General features: G+C 40.8%; 1 protein-coding gene across 6 annotated transcripts in view; it reads right to left on the bottom strand.

Annotated features, from left to right (window-relative positions):
• The window catches only part of LOC105229255 (ATP-binding cassette sub-family G member 1), a 28,421-nt gene extending 12,980 nt beyond the window's left edge, over nucleotides 1-15,441 (bottom strand). The window contains exons 1-2 of one of the 6 annotated variants that reach the window (XM_011209402.4): nucleotides 14,722-15,441; nucleotides 12,776-14,100 (exon numbers count right to left, since the gene is read on the bottom strand). In XM_011209402.4, coding sequence (XP_011207704.2) covers nucleotides 12,776-14,001 — 1,226 coding nt within the window. In that variant the 5' untranslated portion in view covers nucleotides 14,002-14,100; nucleotides 14,722-15,441. Of the gene's footprint in view, nucleotides 1-12,775; nucleotides 14,164-14,721 lie in introns of all 6 variants that reach the window. The other 5 variants (XM_011209405.4, XM_029551521.2, XM_011209401.4 and 2 more) reach the window with 5 other exon arrangements.
• Nucleotides 15,442-15,848: the final 407 nt, after the last annotated feature.

Below are 15,848 nucleotides of genomic sequence, written 5' to 3'. Positions count from 1 at the left end.
GCACTTTACACTGAGCACGCAGCAGATGAGAGTGTGGTAGTTTCGGCCTAGTGTGAACTTGTGGTCGTGCCAGCGGCTCCACCAGTGGCAGTGACAGCGGCAGCGGCAGCGATAGCAGTAACGCATTAACCATAACAGCAGCAAAAGTAGCGCCGAAAGCAGCGGTCGGTCAATGAACTATGGTGACAAGCAACAACAGAGTACTTATCAATAGCAACACGAGTCGTGCTGCAGCGGTCGACACCACAATAATACAGTCAGTGCAGAAGATATGATGACAACTAGCTGATGGTGTGAGGGCAGTCAGTCGCAAGGCTGTACGAATAGCGGTCACTGCGATCCGTGGATAAAATAATGAAAGTGAGTATGACGACTGAGCCTCAGGCTATAAAATATACTTAGAGTGTCATAAATTATACATCTAAGTACTTAGTTATGCTAGCAATATATGTATATATCTGAGCCTTTAAATTTAGTTGTATTGCTACCGTACAGTTAGTCGAAGCTCAGAAAACTCGACCAAACATACAGAAAAAATTCGCAAAACTCACAGTAGAAAATGTAGTGAGTATTTATTCGGTATCATCTGCTGCTTACTGCAGACTGAATATTGCGCCAGCTTTGACGGAAGCGACCTTTTCAGAGTTCCACCAATTCTAATAGGTCAACAGAGGTTTTTAGCCACAAATGCGTTCACATTTATATTTGAGTATAGGAATATATAAAGCTAGATTTCGAAAGGTATATATTTAACTTCTGATCGCGCTTACTAAAAGTCGTCGTTACCGCCGTTTTGACATGTTCGTTATTTCGTTTACTCAAATTCGCTCGTTAGCGACTTGCAACACGCCTTTCCCGTTTGGTTGCATTTGAAGTGTGTACGTGCAGCGTTCACCGTCCACCATACTAATTGTGTTTTTTCACAGTTGAAATTGGAAATTGAAAATAATTTCATTATAGAATAATATTAAAACAATAAAACCACAAATAAGTAAGACTTTTTTTAAACTGTCTGCAGCCATTTATAGACCAAACTATAGCTGAACAATAACCTCAAAACTGGAAAAAATGATGTAATGAAGCATACGGGACTGCTCTTCACAGTGCTCTATGTTTCATACAGAGGAACTCAACGCAGTGATTTAAAAAAAGTTAGCTTGTTCTTCCTATTAAGAAATTAGAAAAAAGGGATCTCCTGGAATTACTTAACCTATTTCTACCTAAGGTGAATGTAGAATGGCTGTGGGACATCGATTTGAGGTAAGATATCAGAGATGTTCTTAATGCACAACACTCGTCCGTTTTACGCTTCTGGCCTTGAAGCTGCACCGTGCCTGACGCTAAAGCTGTGGCCGGCGCGGTGTCATACTGCAATGTTGTTTGGTTATTAATCGCTTTTTCGTGTTCATAACTTTTCTGTTTTTGTGTCGCCTTTATTCACACTGTTCCAGCACTTAAAATTTCCATTATTTTATTATTTTACCCGTTGTTGCTGTTGCTGTCGTTAGCGCTGGTGCTTAGCTTTGCTTGATGCCGTTCTGGTTGCTCGTCCGGCGTTTGAAGTGTGCTCTTTGCTGCGTGGAGCGCTGAGTTAGAAAACTTTTGCCTCCACTAATAAAGTCTCGAATTTACGACCGCCGACACACACTTCTGCGTACATTCCCGTATGGGTGTGTGTGTGCATGTGCGCATGTCAATTACACTAGCACCGAATGCAAGCACATTCGCGGTTGGCGGTTGGCGGCGTTGTGTCGCGGGGCGCTCCTGCTCAGCGCTACGTAATGGGCTGCAGTGCCTAGTCAGCTTTGTCAGCTTGTTGTTGGTGTTGTAGCATTGTGCCAGTTTCGAATTTCTGGCATATTTGTGTATGTACTATGCGGCCATTTCGTTCGTTTCAGCCGAACATCGTCGTTTCTTGGTATCCCCAAATGGTAAACGCTGTCGCCTGCATCTTTCCTCCGAATTGCTTGTTGCGCCGGTTGCGCTGCTGGAACTTGTTTATGACGTCTAACAGCATTGACTTTTGTTATGCCGACGCGAGTGTTCTGCCGCCGAAATGCTTCGCGCTTCTTATAGCCCTCACCCCACATAGAACTCTTTTACAACCATGTCAAGACGGCAATCTGAGTCAGCCTAAACAAATGGCTAATTCCGAGTTTAACTGTCGACGATTGTGGACCATTGAATGCGGTTGTGAAGGGGGCGGTGCTGTGCAGAAGCTTGAGATCTGCTTTGAAACGCTCGACGTTGTTAGATGTGTATCAGGCAGCGATGAAATCGTCTGCTATTGTTCGTTGAATTCGCTTTCGGTGCACTCCTCCCCCTGAAAATACGACGCCCACATTTGTGATTTAATGACTTTTGTACCAGATAATGAAATCGTTTGTTAGGCACCAATGTGTTGCACTTTGCCGTTGTTGGTTGACGGATCGTGCGGTATTTCATATATGCCTTTACTAGTATATACTTACACTCATATAAATATACATACATACATCAGCAGGCATATCGGTGCGCCCGTGTTCGACTTGTTGGTGGCTGCCTCAGACTGGCTGCTGGTACGGTTAGTGGTTGTATTGCTTTATTGTTATGTTAGTTGGCTTTTTAAATTTTCCTTTTGCTTTTGTTTTTTTTTGGCCACATTTTTATAGGTCAAAGAGATACTCTCATCGCTGACGCGCTCTCGTCCCCTCTTCTTGGTTTCTTGGTAGTGGTGCGATCACATTGACTGCGAAAGCTCGATGAGTTTTTGGAAGTTTGATTACTCGTATTTTGGGTGTTTTTCCACTTTTCGTCGAAGAGGTCAGAATGACATCCCACGGCTTGCCTGTTGTCCGGCTATTTTGTTTGCTCGCTTTTGGGGCTGCTGCTCAGTTGCTTTGGCGTTATGTATGCGCCAAGCAGTGTTGAGTAAGCTCAGCTGAACTGTTGAATGTGCAACATGTTTACTATACTTTACAGTTTTTTTTGCCTGTTATTTGTATATTTTGGGTTACGTATCCCCATGTACGCTGCGCATGTGTACATATGTGTTTGTGTTCAGGCTGTTGACAGCGGCAAGAGCGACGTTATATAAGAAATTATTTTATAACTGTTCAACAATTGTGTGTTTGGGCGCGTAGAAAGTTTTCAGAGATTTGAAAGATCCCGACGCATACATACATATGTACATTTGTATATACATTCTAACACATACTTAGACGTAGATGTAAACGTACTCTAACATTACTTAGGGTGCTGGAGAGTTGATAGCATTTAGTAGATTGAAATTACAGTTAATTTAGCAAAAATTTCCATTTTTTTGCTGTTATGCCAATTGATGCATAAAATATTTTTGGTTGAGTTTTAGTAAAGTGCCCTAGTAAATTACTTACTTATCAGATTTCAACAGTGATCAGCGACTGATTCAAGGAAATGCTCTTCTAAAACTCTTTCCTGGCCTTAAAAAGTGTGTGTTTCTTTGCGTTGTAATCGCTATACGTGTTTCCTCGTTTCTCGATTAGATCAGAAACGCTTCTCTCACAGGGATTTTTATGCCATACATACCAGCTATGTTTGTATGTATTCATAAAAGTATATGTGTATGGGTTTCTTCAAGTGGTCAACCGTGTCTTCTGTTTGCGTCTTTTTTTTTTTCAAAGTAATAACAGTTGTAGGCAAAACAAGGATTCGGATTACATTTTTGAATTTGCATATTTGTTTTCCTAACTGAAGGAAAAACAGCGAATTTGATTCAGTGGTATCAAATATCCGTGTGCAGCAGCAGAGCTGCTGGTTGCAACAGCAAAAGTTGAGGGAGTTTGTACTTTGTTAAAATGCTGATGCGCCGAATTTGAGAGTGGTCGCAGCCACAAAGGCCGTCGCGTTGATGGCGAGGCAAGTTATCTGCAAATGCACATAAGCCTGTGTATGGTGAGTTTATGCATGAGTATACATATACGCACGGCTAAATCATTTTTGTTTCTCATATAAATCAAAGTAATCATGCACATGCTATATTCATTAGCTCGATTTTCGATCTGTAATACGCTCCAATTTCACTTGTACACACACATAGAGTGAGATACAGAGTCATGCGCTTGATTGCGTTACATTATTTGCAAACTATTGCTGTGGCAGTCGCAATTGCCTTGGGCGCTGTCAACTTAATAAAATAGAACAACAATAAATGTTATTAAAATAATTTATTATCATTGCTGCGGTCACAGCAATTGTGGTAAGAGACTTCATCTGTGGCCATTGTGATGCCTGGCTGTGCTTGTCGTTGCCTCTCCTGCTCTTCCTTATTAGTTTATTACTCTCAATTGTTGTTGCTATTGTAGCAATTGTAGCCGCCGTTGTGGCAATAGTTGCATTAGAGTGCATTTACATTTGCATTTACTTCTCTATTAACCTTTACAAGTTCATTTCGCTTGATTAACGCACTTGAACTCTATTGTGGATTCTTGAGTTTTTTCACTACACGGCAAGGAAGCTTTTTTGCAGTGGCTCGCTGGAATTGCTTTGCTTTTGTTATGCTCATTAGTGTTGTGTGGCATATTACCTCTCGGGGCATGCAAAGAAAAATAAGCAATCTGTGTGCTAGAGTAAATGCTGCATGAAGGCAGCCAATTATGGAATTTTATATAATTTTAATGGACGAACAAAATTTATTGAAATTTGGACGCTTCTATGATTTTATTCAGTTCACTCTCTTAGCTTTTCTGCTGTCAAAAAATCAGACAACCCGATGTCAGTATTTGGCTGCTTTGTGGGTAATTCTGACCCTCATAGTCGTTTAAAGACATTTTTGGAACCGGTGAGGGTTTTGTGGATCTTAAGTGAGCCATGGCGTATACGTGACATCAATCAGTTGCCTCTTTTAAAAAGTTGGAAAAGCGTATATAAATACCAAATCGCATCCATAAAAGTTTCACTTCTATGTAAGCTGTCCTCTTTAGTATGACAGAGATTCGGTTTTATCTCTTTTTCTATTTCTGCACACAAACAAATTATACGAATGTGTTTTAGTTGCACTTTTATTGCCGAACTCAGGCAGCAGTGGGTTGCAACGTGACACATGTGAATATCTAAATAGGCAAACACAAATAAATATTGACCAACGTTCGTACATACATACATACATATATACATATGTATTTGCAACAATGTAGACGTGCAAAAGCTACGACGAACTTGTAGAGACGGCGTTCGAGTTCATTGCCATTGTTGAATATTTGCATATTTAGACGCTGTACTTGTACAAATATCGAGATAAACATGCGTACATATGAACATATTTTCACAAAGAGTTACAATGTTTTGAATTCTGTGCAAATTAGCAAAGTGATTTATTTTCTAAAGTGACTTAAGTTTGCTTTTCTGAAATATGGCCCCTCATTTTCATTATTATATTTCAATTCTATTGCAAACAAGCAGACTCCAATTAGCAACGCCTGCTTATGCATGTAAGGGCCTGATAGAACGTCTTTCTAAATTTCTATTTAAAATGCACTTTCTATATTTAGATACATATGTATGTATATTGTTCCTAAATCGATTCGTTTATGAATTGAAAGCAGCAGCTTTCGTTCCTGCTGTTCGTGCTATTGTCAACGGCATTAAATAATAAGAACAAATATCAAAACAAAAAAGCGACACGCAACAACGCTGAAAAAAGAAAATCGTGAAGAATGCGCTGCTGAGGTCATTCAACCCACATAATGCTCACAGTCGCTGCGATGTTCCAGCGTTTAACGCTTCAGCCGACGCCGCCTCACAGCCGTTCAGTTACGCGCGCACACACATTCATGCGCCGCACGCTCACACACCAGCCAGCCACCAAACTGAACAGCTGACTGAATGTGGCGCATTCCGCGTACTCCCTCCCTCCCTTTGTATGGTGCTCCAAGTGTGCGCATTGGCTCTCCAGCTCTCCAACGCTCTAATAGATTCAAAGCCGCTACAACGGCGACCGATCGATGGCTGGCTAATCGTTTTGAAGCTTTCAGCGATCGCTTCACTCACACTCATGCATACATTCATATATGTACTCATATGAAAAAGAACAAGCATACGTACATACAAACATTTTTAGGCACATACATGTGTATGTAAGCCCATCCCGCTTTGCATATTTGTGTGTAGGTTGGCTGATCGGCCGATTCGATTGTCTGTCTGTCGATTAAACGCGTCTTTATCGATCGGTATGCATGCAGAGTGTCTTCATCTCACATCCAGACGTAGTTAGCGCAGAATGCGTCGGTGGTTTCAGCCTTCTCTTCACATGCCGCATGATGCTTTTTTCGTTATCAGCACTTTTGTTCAACTCCGCAGACTTCTGCCTATTTTTACACACACACATGTGTAGTTAGGCATTACCTCATAGGTTTCTTTGCAAAGTGAAGAACAAAAGCTATCAATCAATTAATGCAGTTGTGCCAAGAACCCTGCCCTTTATACATACATACATAGTATATGGTTTAAGCAAGAACATTATAAACCCGAAGAAGCAGTTTAGCCTTTCTCCTATTTTGGAAGACGACCGATGACCTTCTGCACAACAAAATAGACTATTTCAAGAATAAACTCAGTAGCAGTAGCAAGAATGAAGAACAGCAACAGCTGAAGGTGTCTTAAGATTATGTTTTTTACTAGCTATGAGATCCCGATTTGTAAGTTATGCTTGTTACTTGATTTCCCTTCATCTAATATTGTTGCCAGCCAATGGCTAATTGTTATGGTTTCCGTTATGTGCTTTTCTTTTCTCTTAATTTCATTTGCTTGATGATTTGTGCCATGCTTCACTTGCAGACACACACACACACGCATATATATATGTATATATATATACGTACTCACATATGCATATGTGTGTGTGGTGTGTTGTGTGTGTGTTTTCTCACTTTTCTTTCCGCTGCATATTCGCGTTGAACCGGTTAATAAACTTAAATGTAGGTCAAGACTTGCGGTGATAATCAAGCGGCAAAAACAACAGAAGAATTAATGTGTCTAGCAAAAAAATTACAAATATTATAAATGAATCTACAAAACAGAAATTAAATGAAAACTAAAACAATAAAAAGCAACAAATACATATATTTAATAGGAAAAATCATCAGAGAGCCGGTTGAGTACTAAGCGCAGATATTAGCTGTAAGGCAGAGCATCCCAAGTTTAGTTCCAAAATTCCTTCAGGAGACTTACGTTTCATCTTTTTTTTACTCAAATATTAGAAATTACGCTTATTTGCTCAGTTTTTATTACTTTGATGCTGCAGTCAAATTCACAATTTGGCGTATAAGCGGCCAATCGACAAAACGGAAATAGCGCAACAATTCAAAAACCTTTTTAACGGACCGAGTGATGAAAGTAGATATTTCGCAAGCCATTTCACTGATGCCTAAAAACGCTCTTCTACGTAAGCGCTATTTCGCTTGTGTGAGTTACCATGAGCCAGTATCTGTGTGTGTGTGAGTGTGTACCTACGGAGCCAGTAAGTCACTCAGGCAGTCAGTTAGTAAGTCAACGACAGCTTAGACATGGCCATTTTCTTAATGGCGGCACTTTAAGCCATTGCTGGCCATTGACTTCGGTTTGATGGGTTTTGCTTTGTTTTGTTGCGCTTTGTCTTGTTACTTCTCGTTGGTTTTTTTGCAACATCTTGCTTTATTTCCTTTGCTGCGGTTGCGCATGCGCTTAATTAACTGGCTTACGTTAGCTTGTTGTTGTTGTAGGTTTCACAAAGATTATGCATGCGCATTTGGATGTATGCTTATGCGTATATCGTGTGTGTCTGTGTGTATGCATGATATTTTGTGAAATTTTTATTTTTCACATCTGGCCTGAAGCATGCAACATTTTATATTTGAAGCAGACGGAGCATAATTCGCAGCTGAGATTTTGCGAGCTGGGGGAAAAGCCCAGCAAATCGTACGAAAATTTAACAAGGCACTCATAGTGGACTAGGAATATCCTGCATCAATATGCCAGTACAATTAAAAGTGGTGATGGTCTGTATATTTGGGCAGAGTTAACAACCCGGGAGTTCAAATGGCACTCACCCACATACATACACATACATACACACCTGTGTATGCTTCTGCAGTCACTTCAGTGTCACTTAAAAGCCATTCGTAACGAAATCCGATGGTGTAATAAGCCAATTTAAAAAACTTTATGTAAAAGTCATTTTAAATTGTGCTTTCTGTTGGATTTGCGCTTAATAACAGTACACGAGATTGCTCCCAAAATTACGAAATTTTCATACTCTGCATAGAATCAGCTATACTCGTATAACTGAATCATGTACATATGTACATACATATGTATGTATGTATGTATAGATGTATATTCGGTTGTGGTGCAAGTAGCGAGCATGCATTTGGCAGCTACAATTGGTAAAGCTTTTGTAACAGTTGTTGAGATTTTTTGTAATTATTGTAATTGTGTTGTTGCTGGGTATCGAGATGAGAATTTCATGGGACCATTATCGTAATTTATGTGTCATTCCAACCGCTGACAGAGTGACTGAGTGACTGATTTTCATTAAACGACGTACTTCACTCGCTCGCATACGGGCATGTCAGTGTTTACATATGTATATGTGCACAATGCGCATATAACCAGTTGTCAGCCGGTCCATCAGCGCACAATGGAAATGTATTGTGGCCAAATTGAGCACCAACAATAGCAAACAACGAAACGACCTCTCGACAAAAGCTTGCTTAATTGAGAATTAAGAATGTACAAACACCTACAAACATACATATGTACATATATGCATGCATGTGATGTGAGTACAAATGTGTGTGTGTCGTGATCTCAATTGTAATATGTCCTTTGCACTTGCTGCTCACCGGTAGCGGCCAACACCGCCCTCCAGCAGTCCCACCTACTACTCAGCGCTCAGCTTAGCTCTGGCCAGTTCAGCGAACGCAGCTCCGCCAAGATCATTATGAGCATTGCCATCTTCATTACCAATAATTGTGCGCAATTGCAAATTCACACTTTGCACGATCTTTATTTGCATGTGTCGCTGCGCAAACCAAACCAAATCAATGCACACACATACATACATATATACATATTTACATACTTGCAACTACTTGCACCCATCTCGCATGCAAAGGCGACTATTTACGAGCGTTACGGCTGCATACTCGTGTGTACAGACAAGCTCCATGTTATAGCTGTTGTTGTTGTTTATGACCTTTTATTTTTTGATTGATTTGATTTTCGATTTGTTTTTCTTTCTGGATTTCGCAATTACTTTTTTTGCTGAAATGGCATTAGCTGTCGTCAGCACCGCACCCTAGCCGCTGCAATCGGGGTACATACGCACGTATCACGAAGCTCGTTTCGGGTTATTTTATAACTATAACACAAGCCAATGTTGAGATGATTTGGCATATTTCTCTTTTAGCAGGCGTTCCCAAGCCGCTGGCTGGGCGTGTAGTATGTACCTTCGACATCTCAAACGGATAAGTAAGATTTTAGAGAAATTCGCCAAACACACGATAGGTTGAAATTGTCTACCACTGAAACCTTCTAGTTACACTTTTCACTGTTATTAATGTGAGGTAACTCTTTCAGTTGAATGTGGTAAGCAGCCCTGATGTATACAACAAGTGTGTGGCACAAGAATGTTAGCGTACCGATCCACACATTTAGTGCTCTTCTTCTTAATTTATGCCAAATATTTATTTATTTTGTTCCTTCAACTCAACGAGGACTAAACCAGTCAGGCAATACTATAAGCTAAAAACCAGAAGTTGCTGTCAGAAATCCAACTCGACAGGAAATCGACGAACTTTTACCAATTGTGGCAATAAATTGCCCATTAGTCAATATTATTATTTATTAGTATAAAACTGGTAAGTTTTTGACCAAAATCTGCCAACTATGAACTCGTCGGAAATCAGCAGGTAAAATCTGCAAGTAGCTTTAATGGAAAGACGACTAAAGACGAGCTGAAGTGTGGTTCGCACTAGAAGAAAAGTAGTTTTTAACTGGTTGATTTGGCTGCAGGGTTTGTGGATCGGCAGTTTGTTGCAATTGGCTAAAATTGGTGCACATTTGACCCACTTCTTGCGGAGCTTACCACACGGCGGCTTTACACAAAACGAGGAAAAGAAAATCACGGTAGAATCGACGGCGCCGTCGTTGACAGTGGCAGTGACACCGACAGCAACAACAACAGATTTAATGGCTGAAATCAAGCCAGCACCGAGGATAGCAGATTCGCGCAAAGTGGCTTGCTAAAGTCAGCTTGGTTAAGTGGGTTGTTGGTGTTGGTGTTGATGTTCATGTTATTGTTGGTTGCAGCGGTTGCTTACTCGTTAAGTCCATACGTGTGTACATGCATCATTTCAAACCTGGCTTGAAAATGGAGCATGCGTTTACATACATACACACATACATACATACATATATATATGAGTGTATGTCGATTTTCCCCGTGTTAACTCTGCACTTGGTCCTTTTTGTATCACTTTGCAGTAACCCCTGCTCCACACAGAACTCCCTTTTCGGTTGCATCCATATGCATATAAGTACCGGTATCCATCCGGCATACATATGTACATACTAATTCTCTCTGTGTGCGCTAATGGGGTCCATTTCAGAATAACAGCTCATAAAATTTCCGATTTTTTCACCATCGTTTTTTGTTGCTTTGTTGTAATATCAAACTCTTTAATAACTTTTTAAGTTTGTTTATTTTTATAATTGCCGTTGCAGCTGGTGCTGTTTTTTTGCTGCAGTTGTTGTTGTTGTTGTTGTCGGTGCTGATGTTGATGCTTTTGCATGTTGCACATTGCATGCTGTGCGGTGTGCTCATTCGCCAACAGGTTCCCCATATTTCCAATCATTCGCTCTCGTCACCCCCTTCTTCGCTCGTCGTCCCACCTCGTTTATTGCAATTTAGTAAGAGTCGAGGTGGTACGGCCGACGGCTGAGCCGCACGAAGGGATGGTCAATTCAGCTGAAAAACGAGTATTTTTGCGTGCCTTTCCTTGCACTTTCTTGTTTGTTTACTTTACGTTTTGATGCACCTTTTTCGACTTTGCCACATACATACATACACTTTGCACGGCAGAGTACGTGCATATGCCGATGCAAGTGTGTGAGATTTATGATTATATACATATGCACTTGCAGATAAGTATGAGATCCGTATGTTTGTATGTATGTTAGCATACATATATCTGAGTTGATTTTGCCAAAATTTTTATTCGCAGGGGCGGCAGCATTTGGTGAGACATACGTTTTTATTGTAACTGCGAACCCTGTCAGAGTCTTGGACCCTATTCGACCTCACTCTTAAGCAAAGGTTGCAACATTCTTGTATGCATATGCATTTGTTGCCAAAAGGGTGGGCAAGTATTGCGTTATGTCAAAGCAGAAAATCAAAAGCAACAACAAAATGTGTGCCAAATCCACTGAAATGAGGAATGTTAAGCAGGGTTTCAAGTTTCTGCAGCTTCTGTTGTTTACTCTCTCCTCTTCTTCTGCATTGACTGCTTCTTCGTTTTGGTTACTGCAGACACATTGTATGTACATGTGTACATACAGACATAAGCTGTGTGGTACATATCTAAGGCAGATCACAATGCGTTCCAATTTTATAGCAGCAATCCGCTGCAGACTGCATCTGTTTCAGCCTGCCATTAAAATTGAATGAAATATGCGCCCGCTTGATTGCGCTTGTTATTATTTATATACATATACATATATGTATGTATGTATGCATGGCCAATGCAGTTGCTTGTAAGTTAACCCAAATTTTCGGCAAGATTATGGAGAAAACAGAATGCCGAGAAGAGAACGAGTGTGCATTCGTTCAAATGTAAACACAAATATACCGACGACTTTCTGCAGCAGTGTGTGTTGGCCGTGCATTCATACATATGTATGTATGTAATAACAAATTGAGCTTTTGGTAAAAGCGCCTAAGTAACTACTCATGTGTATGTGTGCATGCAAGTGTGTAGGTGCAGACATATTTATAGATGACACACATTTGTTGCTGAGAATTAACTCAAAAGAAAACCCATCGAACGCAGGAAAATGTTTATAACTCGATTTTGGTTTGAGGCGGCATCTGTCGCAAAAAGTTCGGACCCACCACATACCCAGTACGGCTTAATTCTACTTTTGTGATTGCATTCAAACAAAGCATACAAAATAATCCCTTTTGAAGCCTCTTTAAAAATAATCCGAAAAGGTTGAAATCCTTCTCTTCATTTGGCCGCCAGTCCAAATATATTGTCTGTGAAGCAGTAGCTAAGACGGCTAATTCGACGAACAAATGTACGGTATGTAAGTATGTATATCAACGAGCAATTACTTTGTCCCGCATTGTGGCGGTAATTAAGGCCCAACCCAAGTGCATCACTATTTCCGCAAGTAATTCGCCTCATTCAGCAAACCACACATCGCCACATACATACATACACACATGCAGGTACATCGACGGTTCCTCGACAAGCCAACGACAGCGGCAAACGTACAAGTAGATGTACATACATATGCATGTATGCATGTGGCGGCATAAAGCTGCAAATTGCTAATTCGCCAACGTGTATCGGCGAACAGCAAATAGAGCTGCACGCATGTGTGTGTGTGTGTGTGTGTTTCTGTTCGCATGCAGGTATTATACAAGTGGAAGCAATATCAGCTGCACGCAAACAGGAAATAAGTCAGCGCATACATACAACCATGAATGTATGTACATGCAAGTAGGGGTGTGTGTGTGTGTGAATATGATCATAAAATGTGAAATGATGTTACCAACCTTGTGTTGTTGCCCAAAATGACTTTGTTCATTGTAGCCGTTGTTGTCGTTGTTGTCAATGATGGCAAATCCTCGTTGGAGTTTAGACTTGAATTGTGGCCGGCAAAAGGTGACTCGGCGGCAACAGCGGTCGTGTCGTAACTGCCGCGATCGGAAGTGGCGGCGATTGTTGTTGTGGTCGAAGCGGTTGGCAGATCGTCGCTGGCAACACCTTCCTCTGCCGCTGGCAAGTAAAGTTGCAGCTGTAGACGACGATCGGCGATTGTGTGCTCCAATTGCTGCTGTGACTGTGGCTGCGGCTGCGGCTGCTGTTGTTGTAGTATTTGCAGTTCAGTGCGATCGGCTGGCAGCAGTGGCGTTACCTCGTGTGTTGCGAAATCGCTTGTTTGATTTGCCTCCTCAATGGCCGCTGTTGCGGTTGCGTCTATGCCTGCGATCGTCACCGTGCCACCGTTCGTGTCCGCGCCACTGCCACTGCCACTGCCAATGCCAATGCTAGTACCAGAGGTTGCTGCTGTTGCTGCAATTAGCGGCTTTGCAATTATCTTTGTGAAATTTCTCTTCATTAATGGCTTCTTTTTGCCGTTGGCGTCTTCCTCTAGCTGAATGATCACCGATGTCGCCGCGTGGTTTCCTGTCGCTGGCGCGGTCGCTGTTGTTGTGGTCGGGGCCGTCGTGCCGAAACTGTGCAGCAAGCGTTCGTGTTGCAACTGTTGTTGTTGTTGCCGCTTTACCGTACTATTCGTATACAACTTATTTGTCCTGCAGCCGTTTTCGCCGCCGCCGCTTTGACTCTTTTGTTGGCTTTCTCTGCTTCTTGTTCTCATTTGTTGCTGCTGCTGCGGTAGCTGTTGTTGTTGCAATTGATGGCAGTATTGTATATTATTTAGTTGCACTTCCTTTGGGGCTTCCAATAGTACACTGGAATCAGCTGCTCCGAAGGCGATCGTTGCTGCAGCGCTTTTGAGTTCTTTTGTTGCTGGTTTCTTTGTTGATTTTGTTGTTGCATCAACTGCATTCAAAGTGGGCAGTATTTCAGCCGCTGCCTCGATGTCGCTCGTAAATGCTGTTGTTGTATTTATAATTGCGACGGGATCCTGCGACGATACTTGTTGTGGTTGCGTTGTCGCTTGTTGTTGCTGTGCGGTTGGTGACGATCCGCTTTCTGGGATGATTGTTGCAAAAATTTGTTCGCCGAATATAAAGAGATCTTTGGAAATAATCATTATCACCCCTTTGTTGTTGTGCGGCGTATACACGTTTGGGGTTGGCTTTGCTAAGTCTTTACTTTTGTTGCTGTGCCACAAATTAACGGTTTATTGCAACTTTAAAGATCGGAAAACTTTATTATGTTGCCAAATAGAAGGCTGAACCAATGAACCCTCCCACTAATAGACAATACATATGTACATGTAGGTATGTATGTATATAAATTTGAGCTGAACTATATGATTTAGTTTTTTTTCATCTATATAAGTATGTGCCTTAGTATGTTTCTAAGAATAGATTGTTTCAAAAGGAGCAAACTAAACTTCAAACTCTTTCTAGTTTTGCATTTGTTTAGGAATTAAGGAAGTTTGTAAGCATACATATATTAAGTATATGCTTTCCTCTTCTCTCTTTGAAGGAAGCCCACACTTTGCTTAAAAAATCGCCTCTTCTAAAACTCTAGTCTAAACACACATATGTATGTATATATGTAGGTATTTAGTATATTCTTTTTGGAATGTACATATACATATGTACATATAAAGGCTTGAGTGCAATGAGAAACATATAAAAGGGAATAATGCCATATTTATTGAACTCGCTGACACCTATGTATGTATTTAATATAAACGCATATAAAACATCATATACATACAATTAGCCTACATACATATGTATGTATATATAGGTATATATGTACATAAATGCATTGGTTCTAAAAAACACGTTAAACGCACCGTTAATTTATTTGTTGCAGGAATTTCACACATACCTCACTCTCCACAGCTGACATATTTTTGTCACATACACTCACACACTTCCATATGTATTTATATACATGTATGTATGTAAATATTTTTCACGTTCTTCTGTAATATAGTTCACTAAATATTTTTATAATTTTTTGAATTTCTCTGTATTTTTATTATCATTTACACTTTCTTCGTATGCCTTTTTCTGTTTTTTCTTTCGTTTTCCTTTTCTTTTCTTTTCTTACACTTATGCGCTCACAATTATGTATTTCCACATCGAATTTTTCATATCTACACCGTCGTGTAATCTTTTTGTATCAACAATGGCAAACAAGGAAAATGTGTGTTGGAGCAAAATAAACAAAGATAAAAACAACCAACAAAGAGAATTAAAGTATTCCACCGGAAAATCAAGTGAGACAAAACGATTTCCCGATCTGTGGCGGTTTGTTTGTATGCACTTAGGTATTTTTAGTTATTTACATTTCTTTCGTTCAATCTGCGATAATTCTTCTCTTCGTTTCTGATTCTGATCGATGTTTGTTGTTATTGAATATTCGTATGCAGGCGTTGTTATTGTTAATGTATTAGGTACTTGTGGTGTGCGATTGGTTTGAACGCGACGTGCCACCGAGCTGAACGTGATCTCAACTGATCTGGTCTTTCGTCGTCAAAGACCACTGAACGTCTGTATGCGGTGAATTTAAATCAAACCCTGGCACATCGGCTAGGCAGCGAGCCATGGGCACTGGCTGACTACGCCGTCACCCGGCATGCCCCCTCTGTCGATCGGTGCGCCTTGGAGCCCAACGTCGGCGCTCTTACAGGGGATACTTGCGCGCTCTTTGCTTACATTTACAGGCGATTCTCTCCCACCAATCAATACACCAACACACTGACAGCCTGTTGTTGGAGCGCTTTTCGAAAATATCTCCCGCGTTTTTAGCGTTTTATGACAGGCCACACACTCGCACTTGGTTTCAACAAACGCACATACACATGTACATATATGTAGATATGTATAGCTATACATACATACTTACATATGTCCGCCGCATGAACACAGGTGTATGTGCGAGGATGCGCACGAAATTAAGTATCCAGCGATATTC

Source organism: Bactrocera dorsalis, unplaced genomic scaffold (assembly GCF_023373825.1).
Source record: "Bactrocera dorsalis isolate Fly_Bdor unplaced genomic scaffold, ASM2337382v1 BdCtg021, whole genome shotgun sequence".
NCBI classification, from domain to species: domain Eukaryota; kingdom Metazoa; phylum Arthropoda; class Insecta; order Diptera; family Tephritidae; genus Bactrocera; species Bactrocera dorsalis.
The sequence above is the reverse complement of the archived record's forward strand: the minus strand, read 5'-3'. Positions and strand labels throughout refer to the sequence as shown.